Source organism: Mastomys coucha, unplaced genomic scaffold (genome assembly GCF_008632895.1).
Source record: "Mastomys coucha isolate ucsf_1 unplaced genomic scaffold, UCSF_Mcou_1 pScaffold15, whole genome shotgun sequence".
Taxonomy (NCBI): domain Eukaryota; kingdom Metazoa; phylum Chordata; class Mammalia; order Rodentia; family Muridae; genus Mastomys; species Mastomys coucha.
In genome coordinates, this window is record NW_022196897.1 from 57,547,882 (window position 1) to 57,561,191 (window position 13,310).

Here is a 13,310-nt window from a genome sequence, read left to right on the forward strand (position 1 = left end):
TCCTTTGAATATTAGGGAATATGTACAACTTGAAGAAATGTCAAAATACTGCTCTACGAGGCTTAACTGACGATTTGTAAAAATCCCACATACAGAATACAGGACAGCAAAAGCCAAATGATTTCTCAAGATTTCCAAAGCTGACCCAAATGTCAAAATGACTACACAAATAAATCTATGTACAAGTAATTCAGCTAGTTAAAATCCATCTAAAAATATAGCCATGGAATTCAGGTTTGTTGGTTTGTTTTGTTTTGTCTCCCTGAGGCAGAGTTTCTCTGCGTAGCTCTGGCTATCCTGGAACTCTCTCTATAGACCAGGCTGGCCTCGAACTCACTGAGATCCACCTGCCTCTGGCTCATGAGTGCTAAGATTTAAGGTGTGCATCACCACTGTCTGGCAGCCATGGAGTTCTTTAAAGGAAATTTTTATTATTAGGTTAATTCCTCTAAAAGAATCCAAATATTTGATCTATAACCTGCATTATGAATATTGGTAACTAAGGAAACATAAGAACATTTTATCCCCTATGAAGATCTTATGTAGGGAATCTAACTTTTACTATATTTTTCTGTTTTAAAAAACAACATATAACAGAAAGGAAAAAACATCTAAAGTTACTTTACTGCTCTTCATAACACATGATTATGAAAGAACATGTGAAATTACTGATTATACTCATCTATGAAAAATATCAAGAATATTACAAAGTCCAGAAGAAATAAACTAAAAATATTCTTGATAAGTGTTTTGTTTTTAACTCCCCTTGGTTTAGGACTAAGCTGTTTTAAAGGTCTTAGTACACATGTGCTCATCTGAAAACTAACCTGTGAACTGATGCTACAGGGCAGCTACCGCTTACCTCAAGGGAACCTACTGCAGATAAAGTCCCGTCACTTGCACAGTCCTTTCAGCTGCCTGCCAGTTGTCTCTGTGGAAGGGAAAGCCTGATGAGTGAGAACCCTATGCCACACTCCTATGGAGTGTAGGGTGCCCGTACAGCTGCACAGAACTGCCTGCCTACAGGTTTCTAGATTCTCTCAATAACACACAGCTAAAAAGAAGTCACCTTTTGAGTTTCTCTCTCCACTGAATAAGGAAGTCAAATGCAATAAGAATTCCTAAGTGTTAACAACCTATTGGCAGAAAAAGACTAAAGGAACCCAGTACAAATGTGTTACATTGACAGGAAAAACACAAACATATACATGCACGCATACATACACACATAAATTGGTTAAAATTAATGGACAGAACTGTATATAACCCGAGGAGAGAAAAGGCTAGACTCACAAAAAGTCACTTTATCAAATCAAGAATGTTAAACCCAAATACATTTGTGTCCACCATTTTTAGGAGACGCCATCAAGTATATCATGCACAGAATGAACCATACTGTGGACCCAAATGTCCACTTAAATACCACCTACTTTCTTGGTGAGGTCAGTAAATGGGTGCTAGCAAGAGGAATTTATCACATTTTAAAAAAAAAAAATATGCAAAATGAAAACCGTCAGCTTGATTCCACAAGAAATTCTACAAAGAAGAAAGGTATATTTTTAAAAACTAGGAAAGTACACAAACCCTTATAAAAATTAAACTAAGATGGGAAATACTAAAATAATAATTTAAAAACTACGAAATACAGCATACTTCAAAACCCACATTCATCTTATAAAACCATGAATGGCTGGTCTTCCACTGATAACACCTTTACATTATTCACGGGTAAATTAAGTTATAAAATAAAGAGAAAAAACCCTGTATTCTTTCTAATGCCAAATATAATCCTTAATCTCAATGTTGTGCTTCATGAGAACACCCCCACCCCAGAGAAAAGAGAAAGAGAAAACAATACATAAAAAATTCTAAAAGAAAACTTTAAAACAGTAACCTTTGGAACCAAGGCTGGAAAGGGGGAGGGAAGGGACATTCATTTAGAAGACAATGTGAGCTCTTACTTTCCCAGCACCACATTTAAAATAAAATTACTTACCTCTGATTCTTTGTCACTTAGAGATCCTAAGCTTCCAAAACTGTGATTAGAACTTTCATTATTTGTTGAAGCCTGCAAAAGATTTTTAAAGGTGAAAATTAGGAGTGATTTTTTTAAAAAATGTAATACAAAGTATAAAACCAATCTTCATTTATATGAAAATCAAGTATGATTTCTTTAATCAAGGAAGCTAAGCAAGCAAGATAACATGTTCTCAATGCTACAAATGTCTAGAATGATTTGTCAAGCTACCAAAATCCTACTGTTTCAGGATCTTACTTATACTGGTAATTTTTTTTTTTTATATAATATCAATTCAAAAGCAAAGAACTGGGCCATGTTTGAGCAACAAGAGCACTAAAGTTCCCATCATGTATGTGCCTCAGTCATAATGATCACGTTCCATGTCTCACACACACAGCCAATGTAAGGCATCATCCACATGCCTCTGTCATCCTAAGAATCACATTCCATGTCTCATTCTTTCATTCATCATAAAAATAAACTGCCTTTTTTTTTTTTAAACTCAGTTTTGACTTAATTAAGAAACTCTTAACTACTCTGACAACCTTAAGTGCTATTCTGAAGTTTCTCCAGTGTCTGGACAATGTATGTTTTGAGCAGTGATGAACAGACACAAACTCTGTTAGGAGGCTGGTGTCTGTTCTCCTTTCAATATGCTTCCACACTGAGCATTTTCTGACTCTGGTAGCAGTATCAGCATCTTGGATCCATCCTTACAGGAATGTTTTGACCAGTCAATGATGACAAATTGCTGCACAAATGCAAACCAACTGATAACTCCAGATTTCTCGATCTTTTGTAAGAGTAGCTACAAATCCTATTGTTAAGTTACAAACTGCCCTAATTATTTGTAGATAAATGTGTAGTGACAACTGTGAGCCACTGGCATTTTATGAACACTGTAAAGCTATCAACATGGAATGTCAGCTCACATGGTTACAATTCAAGGGATAAAGTTAAAATTGAGCAAATTTGTCAAACTAGAAACTCTGATTCTGGAGTAATGCATGCAGTAGCAAAGTTTTTGACCATCTGTAAAACCAATGAAAACATGAACAGAACTAAATAATTAGAGAAAATCTACAGACAAATAAAATAAAGCCAGGTGACAGGAATTTCCACAAATTTTCTCCCAAAACAGCAGGAAGAGACAATGCACAAACAAGCAACCATAAGGCCTGTATAGAATACATCAAGAAAGAGAACAGCTGTTTACAGAATGAAAACAAGATACCACCAAACACCAAAACCATTCACTAAACCAGCAGACAATTTAAGGACAAAGTCGCAGCCCGCAGACTTTTGCCCCCTAAGTACAAGAAGTATATCTACAATAAAGGCTAAAAGGTTGGGACAATCATCTTGTATGAATCCTGGAAAGACCTGTCCACAACAGAGAATGCATACTACCAGGTGTGAAATTAAAAAGAGAACAATAATAATAAAAAAAAGAAAGAAAGAAATATCCAGACAAAAGATCAGAAGAAGTCTGCAGACATGCCTCAGTTGGTAAACTGCTTGTTGTGCATGGGAACCCAAGTTCAAACCTCAACACCTACATAAAATACAGATACAGTAGCAGTATGTACCTATAATCTCAACACTCCTGAGGCAGAGACAAGAGCATTCCTGGGGCTCGCAAGGCCAACCAGTCTATCCAAACAAAGGAGTTCGAGTGAGACTCAGTATCAAAAAATAGGTGGGAGGCTAAAGAGACGACTCAGTTATTAAGAGCACTGGCTGCTCATCCAGAGGACCCAGGTTTAATTCCCAGCATCCAGATAGTAAGTCAAAACAAGCTGTAACTTTAGGTCTAGGATCTGACTCACTCTTCTGGTCCTTGCAGGAACCAGGCATGCAAATGGTGAACAGACATACATGCAGGCAAAACACCCAGAGATACACTAAAATGAAAATGTCTAAAGGTGTGCAGTGACAGAGGAAGACATTGGCATTGATCTCTGGCCTCCACAAAAATGAACACACATGTGTAAATACACACAATGTTCTGAAGGCACAACCTATGAATCTCAAAAGAAATGAAAAACACCTCAGTTTTGATGTGAACCCAAAACCAGCAGCCACGGGAAAAAAAACTGTGGGAAAAGCCATGCTGAACCACCTTAGTGATTCAGCCGTCTGATTTCTAAAAAAGCAAACGAAATGGGTCAATCTTATGAAAAGGTACAACAGAAGCCCATGTTAGCAAAAGTGCCAGAAACACTCATGAAACAAGTGAAAACTATAACCTACTATTTCAAATCGAAGCACAACATTACAAAAATGGGTTATAATAAGGAATAACACTACAATAAGATTTCTAGGGCTGGGCTGTGGTGGCCCACGCCTTTAATCCCAGCGCTTGGGAGGCAGAGACAGGCGGATTTCTGAGTTCGAGGCCAGCCTGGTCTACAGAGTTCCAGGACAGTCAGGGCTACACAGAGAAACCTTGTCTCGAAAAACCAAAAAAAAGTCTCGAAAAAACAAACAAAAAAAAAAGATTTCTAAACATGAAAAAGTGGAAGAACTCAGGGAAGCTTCAGAAATAGTGTCAGTAAGGAACAAGCAATAAACACAGCTTTAAGACAGCCCTAAGTTTACAAGGACATTTTGAAATCATAAGGAATACAATAAAAAATTTATTAGACTTATTTGTTTTGCTTGTGTGTTTGTGTGTGCCAGTTCCTGTGTGGAGGTCAAGGACATCTTGCAGGAGTCAGTTCTCTTTATCCATGATGTGGGCTCCAGGACTTGAATCTCAGCATTGGGCTTGGCAACAAGCACCTCTACCCATCGAGCTACCTCATGAGCTGAATAAAAAGAATGAGAGAAAGCAAATAGGGAAGCACTAGAGATTTAGCAGAGTGAAAAGAATTACCTAAAGACTACCAAAAGAAGAAAATAATAAAATTATTATAATTTAAGGAGTATTCCCTGAAAATATTTTAATTTATAACTGACTGCAAAAACATAACACATACCTATGAATATCAATTCAGAAGAACAACATGAAGTTTTCCAAAGGCTTTATGTGCTTTATGCCAGAAGACATTTGAGGAAAGCTATTATGAGCACATTTTACATGCAGTGAAAGTGACTTTTACAACAGCGATTGTTGACTGAGCACACTCAGGAACTACTTGGATAACCACAATGAAGAGTTGAACCTCCGATCACTGAGGGAAAGCAGGAGTATTATTTGTTTACTGATAAGGGCTAAATAAACAACTGTGGGTTATTCTAGTTTCACTATATCCTCAAGAGCCATAATTCTCAGGATCCAGATTCAAATAAAAATAATATGGTCCTGGATTTGAACTGGACATAAGAACTTCCCCAGAGCAATCACAGCTGAATCAAAATCTTTAGTTTTACTGGTTAAGAAAAATGGTTTCTGGATATCACAGCAGCTATAAAGCAAGAAGTATGTCGAAAATAAAGAACCACAAAAAAAATTTCAGAATTTTATATGTCAGTTGTGGCCACGCCTTTAGCTAGTACCTGATCTGTATTAAGAGCCAACTCTTAGTTGTCTAAGGTGCAATGCCAGTGGCTGGGCACTGTCCTGACAGGTTAACCAGCTGCTATAAAACTTTTTTAAAGAAGTCAGCACTCTCCAGCACACACCCCACCACTCTGACAGAGACTCTGGAATCAACAAGTAAGATGCGTCAAAGTAGCTACAGACCTGTTCAAAAATGACAAGTTGTAACATACTTGTAAGAAATAACCAATATGGAAGATGATGGTGACTATGAGAATGAGGGGGAAGGAGGGAGGGAAGGGTGGTGATGATGATGACTATGACGACAATTACAATAAGTCAAAGTCCTAGACCTGGAAAGAATGAATTATAAATTAGAAAGAAGGCCTGAAGAAATGGCTCAGTGTCGCACACTGCTTTTGCAGAGAATACGATTTACTTCCCAGCACACATGTTGGTTGGTTCACACCATGCTGCACTCCAGCTCCAGAGGATCCAATGCCCTCTTTGGCCTCTGTAAGTACCTGTGCACATAACCACACAATACACATAATTAAAAACAAGATAAATATTTTTTAAGTAAAAGAAAGAAACCTTTCAATTGGAGGGATGCTTTTATTGAACCAAGCAGGCTCAAGGCACATATAATGAAGATTAAATGCTAGAGATAAAGAAAAGGTCCTAAAATGCTTCACAAGGATCAGAAATCAGAATGATATCAGAGTGACAAGCGATAACGGAAAACTAAAACACAGTGGAACAATGCTTCAAATTTCAGAAAATTGGTTTCCAACCTAGAATTGTACTGACAGATGAATGAACAACAACAAAAAAATTACAGGAAGAAAATATGCAAGGTCTCAAAACATTTACGATGCTCCTTTCCAAAGAAGTGACTGGAGAATATACCCTACAAAGAGGAGGAAATAACCCAAGAGACACAAGATATGAGATACAAGGAATAGGAGCTCAAACACAAATCAACTGGAAATGAATACACAGAGTTAGAGAAAGATTCTAGGAAAATACATATCCCAAGGGAACAGAGCAAACAGCCTCAGTTAAAACGCATGAAGTACTTCAGGGGAGAGAGTTAAAGAACAAAGGAAAGGGAGGGAAGAATAATTATTTTAAAATGATGTCTGCACCTCTCTGCTGAGGAGTACATGGATGACTATACTAACCTAGTAAGTAACTGTTAATTGTGTAAAAAAAAAAAAAAAGCTTTACAAGGGATATGTAATAATGGAGCCATTAAGTTCAGCTATGAATAAATTTATAGTGAAAATTATAAGCACTGAAATACTAGCTTAACCATAAATTAAAGTCCTAAATACTATCAAAGTTAGATGAAGGCAGGCCATGTATTTCTGTAAAAAAAGAAGACTGGATGATTTAATAGAGTTAACTCCTTGCCTTATACAATATGAAGTCAGTGTGTGATGGATCTATTTGTTGGACTCTATTTGTTTTGTTAATTTCTTTCTACTTTTGTGTGGTACCACACTGTCTTAATTTACCATATTTCTTGGCATTTAATAGTACAACTGCCCTAGCTCTGTGCTGTCCTTAATACCATTGCGATAAGTCACCTAGGATCACCTGGCCTTGGATTTGTAAACATATTATCATGCTTGCATCTTTACTTTGGTATGTTTACCTTTACATTTTGAAATGAATTTTGGAAGTGTATTAGTTTTTACCTTCCCTCAAATAGTTTAACTTTTAGCGGATACTGCACTAGTCTACAGGCAAACTCCGAAAGCTGTGACAGCACTGTAAGCTGAGTCTTTCCACTCCTCAGTACTGCAGCTCTCATTCGCTCAGGCACTTTTTTGGCTTTCTCTGCATTTTACAGCCCTTGATGAAATTGTTGAGTATCTTGTCAGGTTTACTCTGATCTTATATCTTTTCAAAAATTTACTTTTCATTTGTTGATAAGTAAAAATATTATTACTTTTGGAATGGCATATATATACAGAGGCATGACACTCATTTGTCAATTCTTCATGATTTTCTTCTGTAACAAACATGAGTAAAATCTTTATTCCAATTCAAGTGGCTGTGTTGAGTCATGTTAACCAAGTAAACTGTTTAAGCAAACATAATGGGTCATTCTCTATGTACTGGGAGGACAACTTTTGAGCTCTGCTATTCATTTCAATGGCTCCTTACCACTATATTGAGAGTTACCCTGCCTGTGTTCTCAGGTGCTTGGATTACAGATATAAACCACAGTATCTGGCTTTAGGTATTCCTATTTAAGGTCAATTATTTAAATGTCAAAAGTCTTAGTACAGATTCCTGGGATAGTAAAACTAGCAATTTCTTCACAGGTATTCTTAACTTTACCTTCTGTGTCAGAAATATATATATTTTCCATATGTTAACAGTACCCTGTGCCATGAAATGATTTACTTAATACTTCTGGTCTTTGGTTTTAAAGGTCTTCAAAACATTTTATTAAGTAACCATATATTCTGCTACTAAATAGAAGCTCTCTATACAGAATATTTTGAAATTGTATGATAGTTTAAGTACATTATTGCTCCACAATTGATCTTAAAAAAATATATATATATATACTTGGTTACACTGTAAAAAAAAATTAATTTTCCTAACCCCAATGTAACTCCTTTCTGTAAGGGACTTTTAAAAAATTACTTACTGTACTGACTGGTTTCATGTGTCAACTTGACACAAGCTTGAGTTACAGAGAGAAAGGAGCCTCCCTTGAGGAAATACCCGATGAGATTCAGCTGTAAGGCATTTCCTTAATTAGTGATCAAGAGTGGGAGGGCCCACTGAGGGTGGTACCATCCCTGGGCTGGGAGTCTTGGGTTCTGTAAGAAGGCAAGCTGAGCAAGCCAGGGGAAGCAAACCAGTAAGGAACATCTTTCCATGACCTCTGCATCAGCTCCTGTTTCCTGACCTGCTTGAGTTCCAATCCTAACTGCCTTTGGTGATCAACAGCAATGTGGAAGTATAAGCTGAATAAACCCTTTCCTCCCCAACTTGCTTCTTGGTTATGATGTTTGTGCAGGAATAGAAGCCCTGACTAAGACACTTAGTGTAACATATTTACGGGTCCCATGCTGTAACTCAATACATGCCAGTTAAATCAGAGTGGGTGTTACTTCCAGCTCCCATCACCTGTTCCAGCTCCTTTCTCATAGTTCCATGCAAAGCACAAAATAGATGACTGCAAGTCCTTCCCAGTCCATCATTCACTCTTCCCTCTTGCCTTACTTACTTTAGTAATCCTACTTGGAGATATCTGAGTAGTTCTCTCCACATAGCACAGAGCATATAATACTTGTTCTTCTGCATCTGGCTTATTTCACCCAACAGTTTCCTCTAGTTCTGCCAGTTTTGATACAAATGGCAAAAGTTTATCTTTTTAAATGGCTGCTTATTTTATATATGTGTGCCAGCTTATTGCATGTGCACCAAAATGTTCAGAAGAAAACATCAGATTCTCTAACACTAGAGTTACAGGCAGTTGTGAGCCACCATGTGGGTGCTGGGAACCCAAACCAGGTCCTCTGGAAAAGCAGTTAGTTCTCTTAACCACTGAGCCATAAACAGTCCTGATTTTTTTTTTTCAGTTTTATTTTCATTTTAAGTGGACAAGTAGTGATGCATATCTTTGTTTTGTACCTAGTGTGCAGTCCCCATGGAAGCCAAAGTATGGTGTCAGATGTTTTTGAACTAGAGTTATACATGACTGTGAACTGTCATGCCCAAGTGCTAGGAACTGAACCTGGGTCCTCTGGAGGCGTAGCTAGGGTTCTTAACCACCGAGCAATCTCTAGAGCCCTGAGATTTCAATGTTTATCATTGAAAATTACTTCTCTGTATTTTTTATCTCTGATATACTGACTTCATTTCCTTTCCGTATATTCTAGAAGTAAGACAGCTATTCCATCCTGTAGACTTAATTTTTCAGACGACTCTCCTCTGATCTACATAATGGCCACCCTAATTTGCATTCCCACAGGCAGTGACTAAGACTTTCTTTTTGTTCCCATGCCCGCCTGCCTGTTATTTTTGCTATTTTGGCAACAGCCATTCTGATGAGGGTAAGATAATATCCCATCACCGTTCTGATTTGCATTTCCATGACAGCTACTGATGTGTAATTCTATAAAGCTTTCACTGATAATCTTTGAAGAATAATAAGTAGCAGGTACAGTTTTTTTTTTTAAGCTGAAACTACTAAAACTAAATTTTAAGAAATAGCTTCCTCACTTAAACACCTCCACACTTTACGTCCTCTTGGATAGAAAGATCAACTCCCAAAGTTGTCCTCTGGCTTTCCCACAGGCATGCCACAGCATAGTTATGCACACACTCACACTTAAGATTAAAAAAAAAAAAAAAACCAAAAAACCAAAAAACCAGAAAGTTACTTGTTAGAAGCCCCTATGCAGCTAGTAAGCATAAACCAGACCATAAAATATTAAAGGCCATCCTATTCCATAAAATCCTATTGGGAATATCTGCAGGAGACTAGGGAACGTCAAACTCTAACCCACTACCAATTTTGACAAAGTTTAACTGGAATGTAACCAGCCACCACTAAATGACATTTAGTCTATGGCTATGTGAGTATCATGACAGAATTAAGTCAAGCATTGTGGCAGAATTCATATGACATTAACTACTTGGCCCTGTAAAAAGTCATCCAAGTGCAGCTACACAGGCCCTATGAAAATTTAGGGGAGGAGGTGGAAGAACTAAATGCAGTGCTGTACTTTACCAATAGAGGGTGTGTGTGGAAGAACTGAATGCAGTGCTGTCCTTCACCAATAGATGCCCCCATCTAACAGTGCTAATCTAATATAAATTGACTCCCTAAAAAGCACTGTCTCAAATTTTTTAATTCAAAACTTAAGTCTTATGATATAAAACACAATTAACACTTCCTATGTTAGGTACTCAACCTCCACTCGGGTTATGGGTAGTCAAGCATCAGCGGTTATTTTGCTTTGTGCTGCCTTACATTTTTGGTGGGACTGTAAGTTAACTTGCCTATGTACTAAGAACATTCTAAAGATCCTTCTTATACACACTCCTGACCCATGCCTGTAGTTAAAAACACAAAGGCAACAAGAAAACTTGATTCTTTCCCCAGAATAGTCAGTCTCAACCTTCCTAATGCTCAGACCCTTTACTACAGCTCCTCATGCTGTGCTGACCCCCAATCATAACAGTATTTTCACAATTTCATTACTGTAATTTTGCTATTGTTATGGATCATAATGTATTTTTTGAGACAGAGGTTTATCATGGGTGATCCACAGACTGAGAGCGAGCTTAGGCTCTCAGAGAAGCATAAGCACGGGTGGAGGGGAAAGGTGTTGCTTCATGGGCTGGCTTCTCTTACCACCACCACAACGAGAAGGGAAACAGTTCTACCGGCCAAGGTGGTTGCCCTGCCTTCATCCAAGTCCCAACTTCTCAGCCTCAGAACCATTCTGTGAACTGTCTCAGTCTACAAAATCTTTCCCTTCCACAAGACAGAGAAAACTGGCCCCTTTTTCTGCAAATAAAATCCAGTAACTGGTATAAAATGTAAACCACTTCAAAAAGGTTTAGCAAAAAAACTGAGAGTGGACAAAATAAGAAAATTAAATCACCAATTCAGACAAGCTGACTTGTTCATCTTAGCATCTAACCAGTATTTCGACTAATACTACTTCTAGACAAGATTGTAAAGTGGACTGGGCTTTGACTCCTACCCTCAATTTCAATAGGCACTTATATTCTGTTCTTACACTAGCTGCCAAATTACTCATCTACTATTGTGTTCTTAGTTTTCAATTAATTCCAAACAGTAAATTCAGCAGCTTAGGTTTCAGTCTACCCCCACAAGAATAAGAAGAGCCTGCTATACACTCCCATTTCCTCAGATATCTTCAGTTCACTGGTGTACTACCTCAAAATAGCCATCAACTGCTGGCCATACCCCAGCACTCAGGAGACAGTGGCAAGTACTAGGTTCAAGGTCAGCCTGATCTACAGAGCTAGTTCCAGGACAACCAAGGCTACACAGAGAAACCCTGTCTCAGAACAACCACAAAGGGAAAGGGAAAGGGAAGACAAGAAAAGAAAAGGTATCCATCAGGCTAATATTTTAGCACAATTTTTTTGAAATTAGGGTTTAATTTACAAAATATTCTAACAACCATATTAACTCCCATGAACTAGATGATAAACGGGTAAACCACATATGCCTCCATACAAGTTCGCACCTGTGCCTAGCCTAGTCTGCTCTGGCTATTATTAGAACAACTATAAGATATCTGAGGCAGGTATATAATTCTGCCTGCAAACCAGGACTATTAAATAGTTTACACATGGAGTCCTTTAAAATGTAAGCTGAGGATGCTGGGCAGACAGCCTGACTACCATGTGAAAGACCCTGGATTCCCTATGCACATACACATATGAAATCTACAACTTTAGTTTTTATTCCTATCAGATAATCAGCTTGGAGGTAAAGAATATTATCAGTAAATCAAACACTGGCACTATTTTCATTTCCAGACACCTTGCTAGCTCTGGCCACCAGGAATAGAATATATGAGCAGGTATAGAAGACTGTATGATTCTGTGCTAACTCCAGATACAATTCAAATATTTTCCCTAATACTTTCTAGGATAAATTCAAGTCTAAAACAAATTTTTGGGGTTAGGCATACAGTTCAAGGGCAGAGTCCTTGTCTAATATTTACAAGGCCCTAGCTTTAACATCCAGTATAAGGGAAGGAAAAGAAAACCACAAAACAAAACTACTGTAAATAAACTTAATTTCCACTTTTCCCCAAACTAAATTAGAATAAGGCATACTATTTTGATTTCTATTGTTTTAAGTTTTTTATTTAATATGTGTGTTTTGCCTGCATATATGTCTGTGCATCACTTGCATGCCTGCCCACAGAAGACAGAAAAGGGCATCAGAGCCCCTAGTACTGAAATTACAGTTATGAGTTACCATGTGTGTGATAGGAATCAAACCCAGGCCCTTTGGAGAGCAGCCATCTCCACTGATGCCATCTCCAGCCCTGTTCTGAACTCTTAAGTTATTTCATCCCCCAAATTAAAACATGTAAGTCTTTTGGTCCTCAACATTTTTTAGTAGTCTAGTAGAAAATAAATAATTAAAATGTGACATAATAAAGTATGCTATGGTGCACCAAATTTGCATTTGGGCAATCACGTAGTCAGAGAAACATTCTCAAGATGCTGCCTCATCTCAAACAGCACTGCCCGAGTCTGATGACAGAAGGGTCATGGGATGAAACAAGGTTAACTGCATGTTTAAAAGAAAAGACAGGAAACCTGCCTGCTTAAGAAACCAGCTTGTTAGACTAGAGAAAAGTGTGTGATGGAAAATGGAGGGAGAAGCATAAAAGCGGGTCACAAGAAAAGGCAGCAATCAAAGCTTGGCACCTATGTGAGACTACTGAAGAGTTTCTACGGGCAGTATGCAATCAGAAGTGCCTTCCAGAAAACCTACCAAACTAGGAAAATGACCTCCTATGTGCACACATTCCACACTCACCATGCCTGTGGGGATAATTCAACAGTAAAGCAAAGCAGCAGCTGTGATGGTGTGACAGCTCATTCCTTTTCTGTTCCTTAAGAGGGCGGCTGTGGAGTAAAGCTAACAGTTTCGATGAGTAATCAAGAAAAGTAGGAGCAGTCAGGCAGTGGTGGCGCATGCCTTTGACCCCAGCGCTTGGGAGGCAGAGGCAGGCGGATTTCTGTGTTCCAGACCAGCCTGGTCTACAGAGTGAG

General features: G+C 38.1%; 1 protein-coding gene across 1 annotated transcript in view; it reads right to left on the bottom strand.

Annotated features, from left to right (window-relative positions):
• Tlk1 (tousled like kinase 1) overlaps positions 1 to 13,310 on the bottom strand; it is a 110,923-nt gene that overhangs the window by 57,036 nt on the left and 40,577 nt on the right. Inside the window, exon 3 of the mRNA XM_031373203.1 lies at positions 1,997 to 2,068. Coding sequence (XP_031229063.1) covers positions 1,997 to 2,068 — 72 coding nt within the window. The remainder of the gene's footprint in view (positions 1 to 1,996; positions 2,069 to 13,310) is intronic.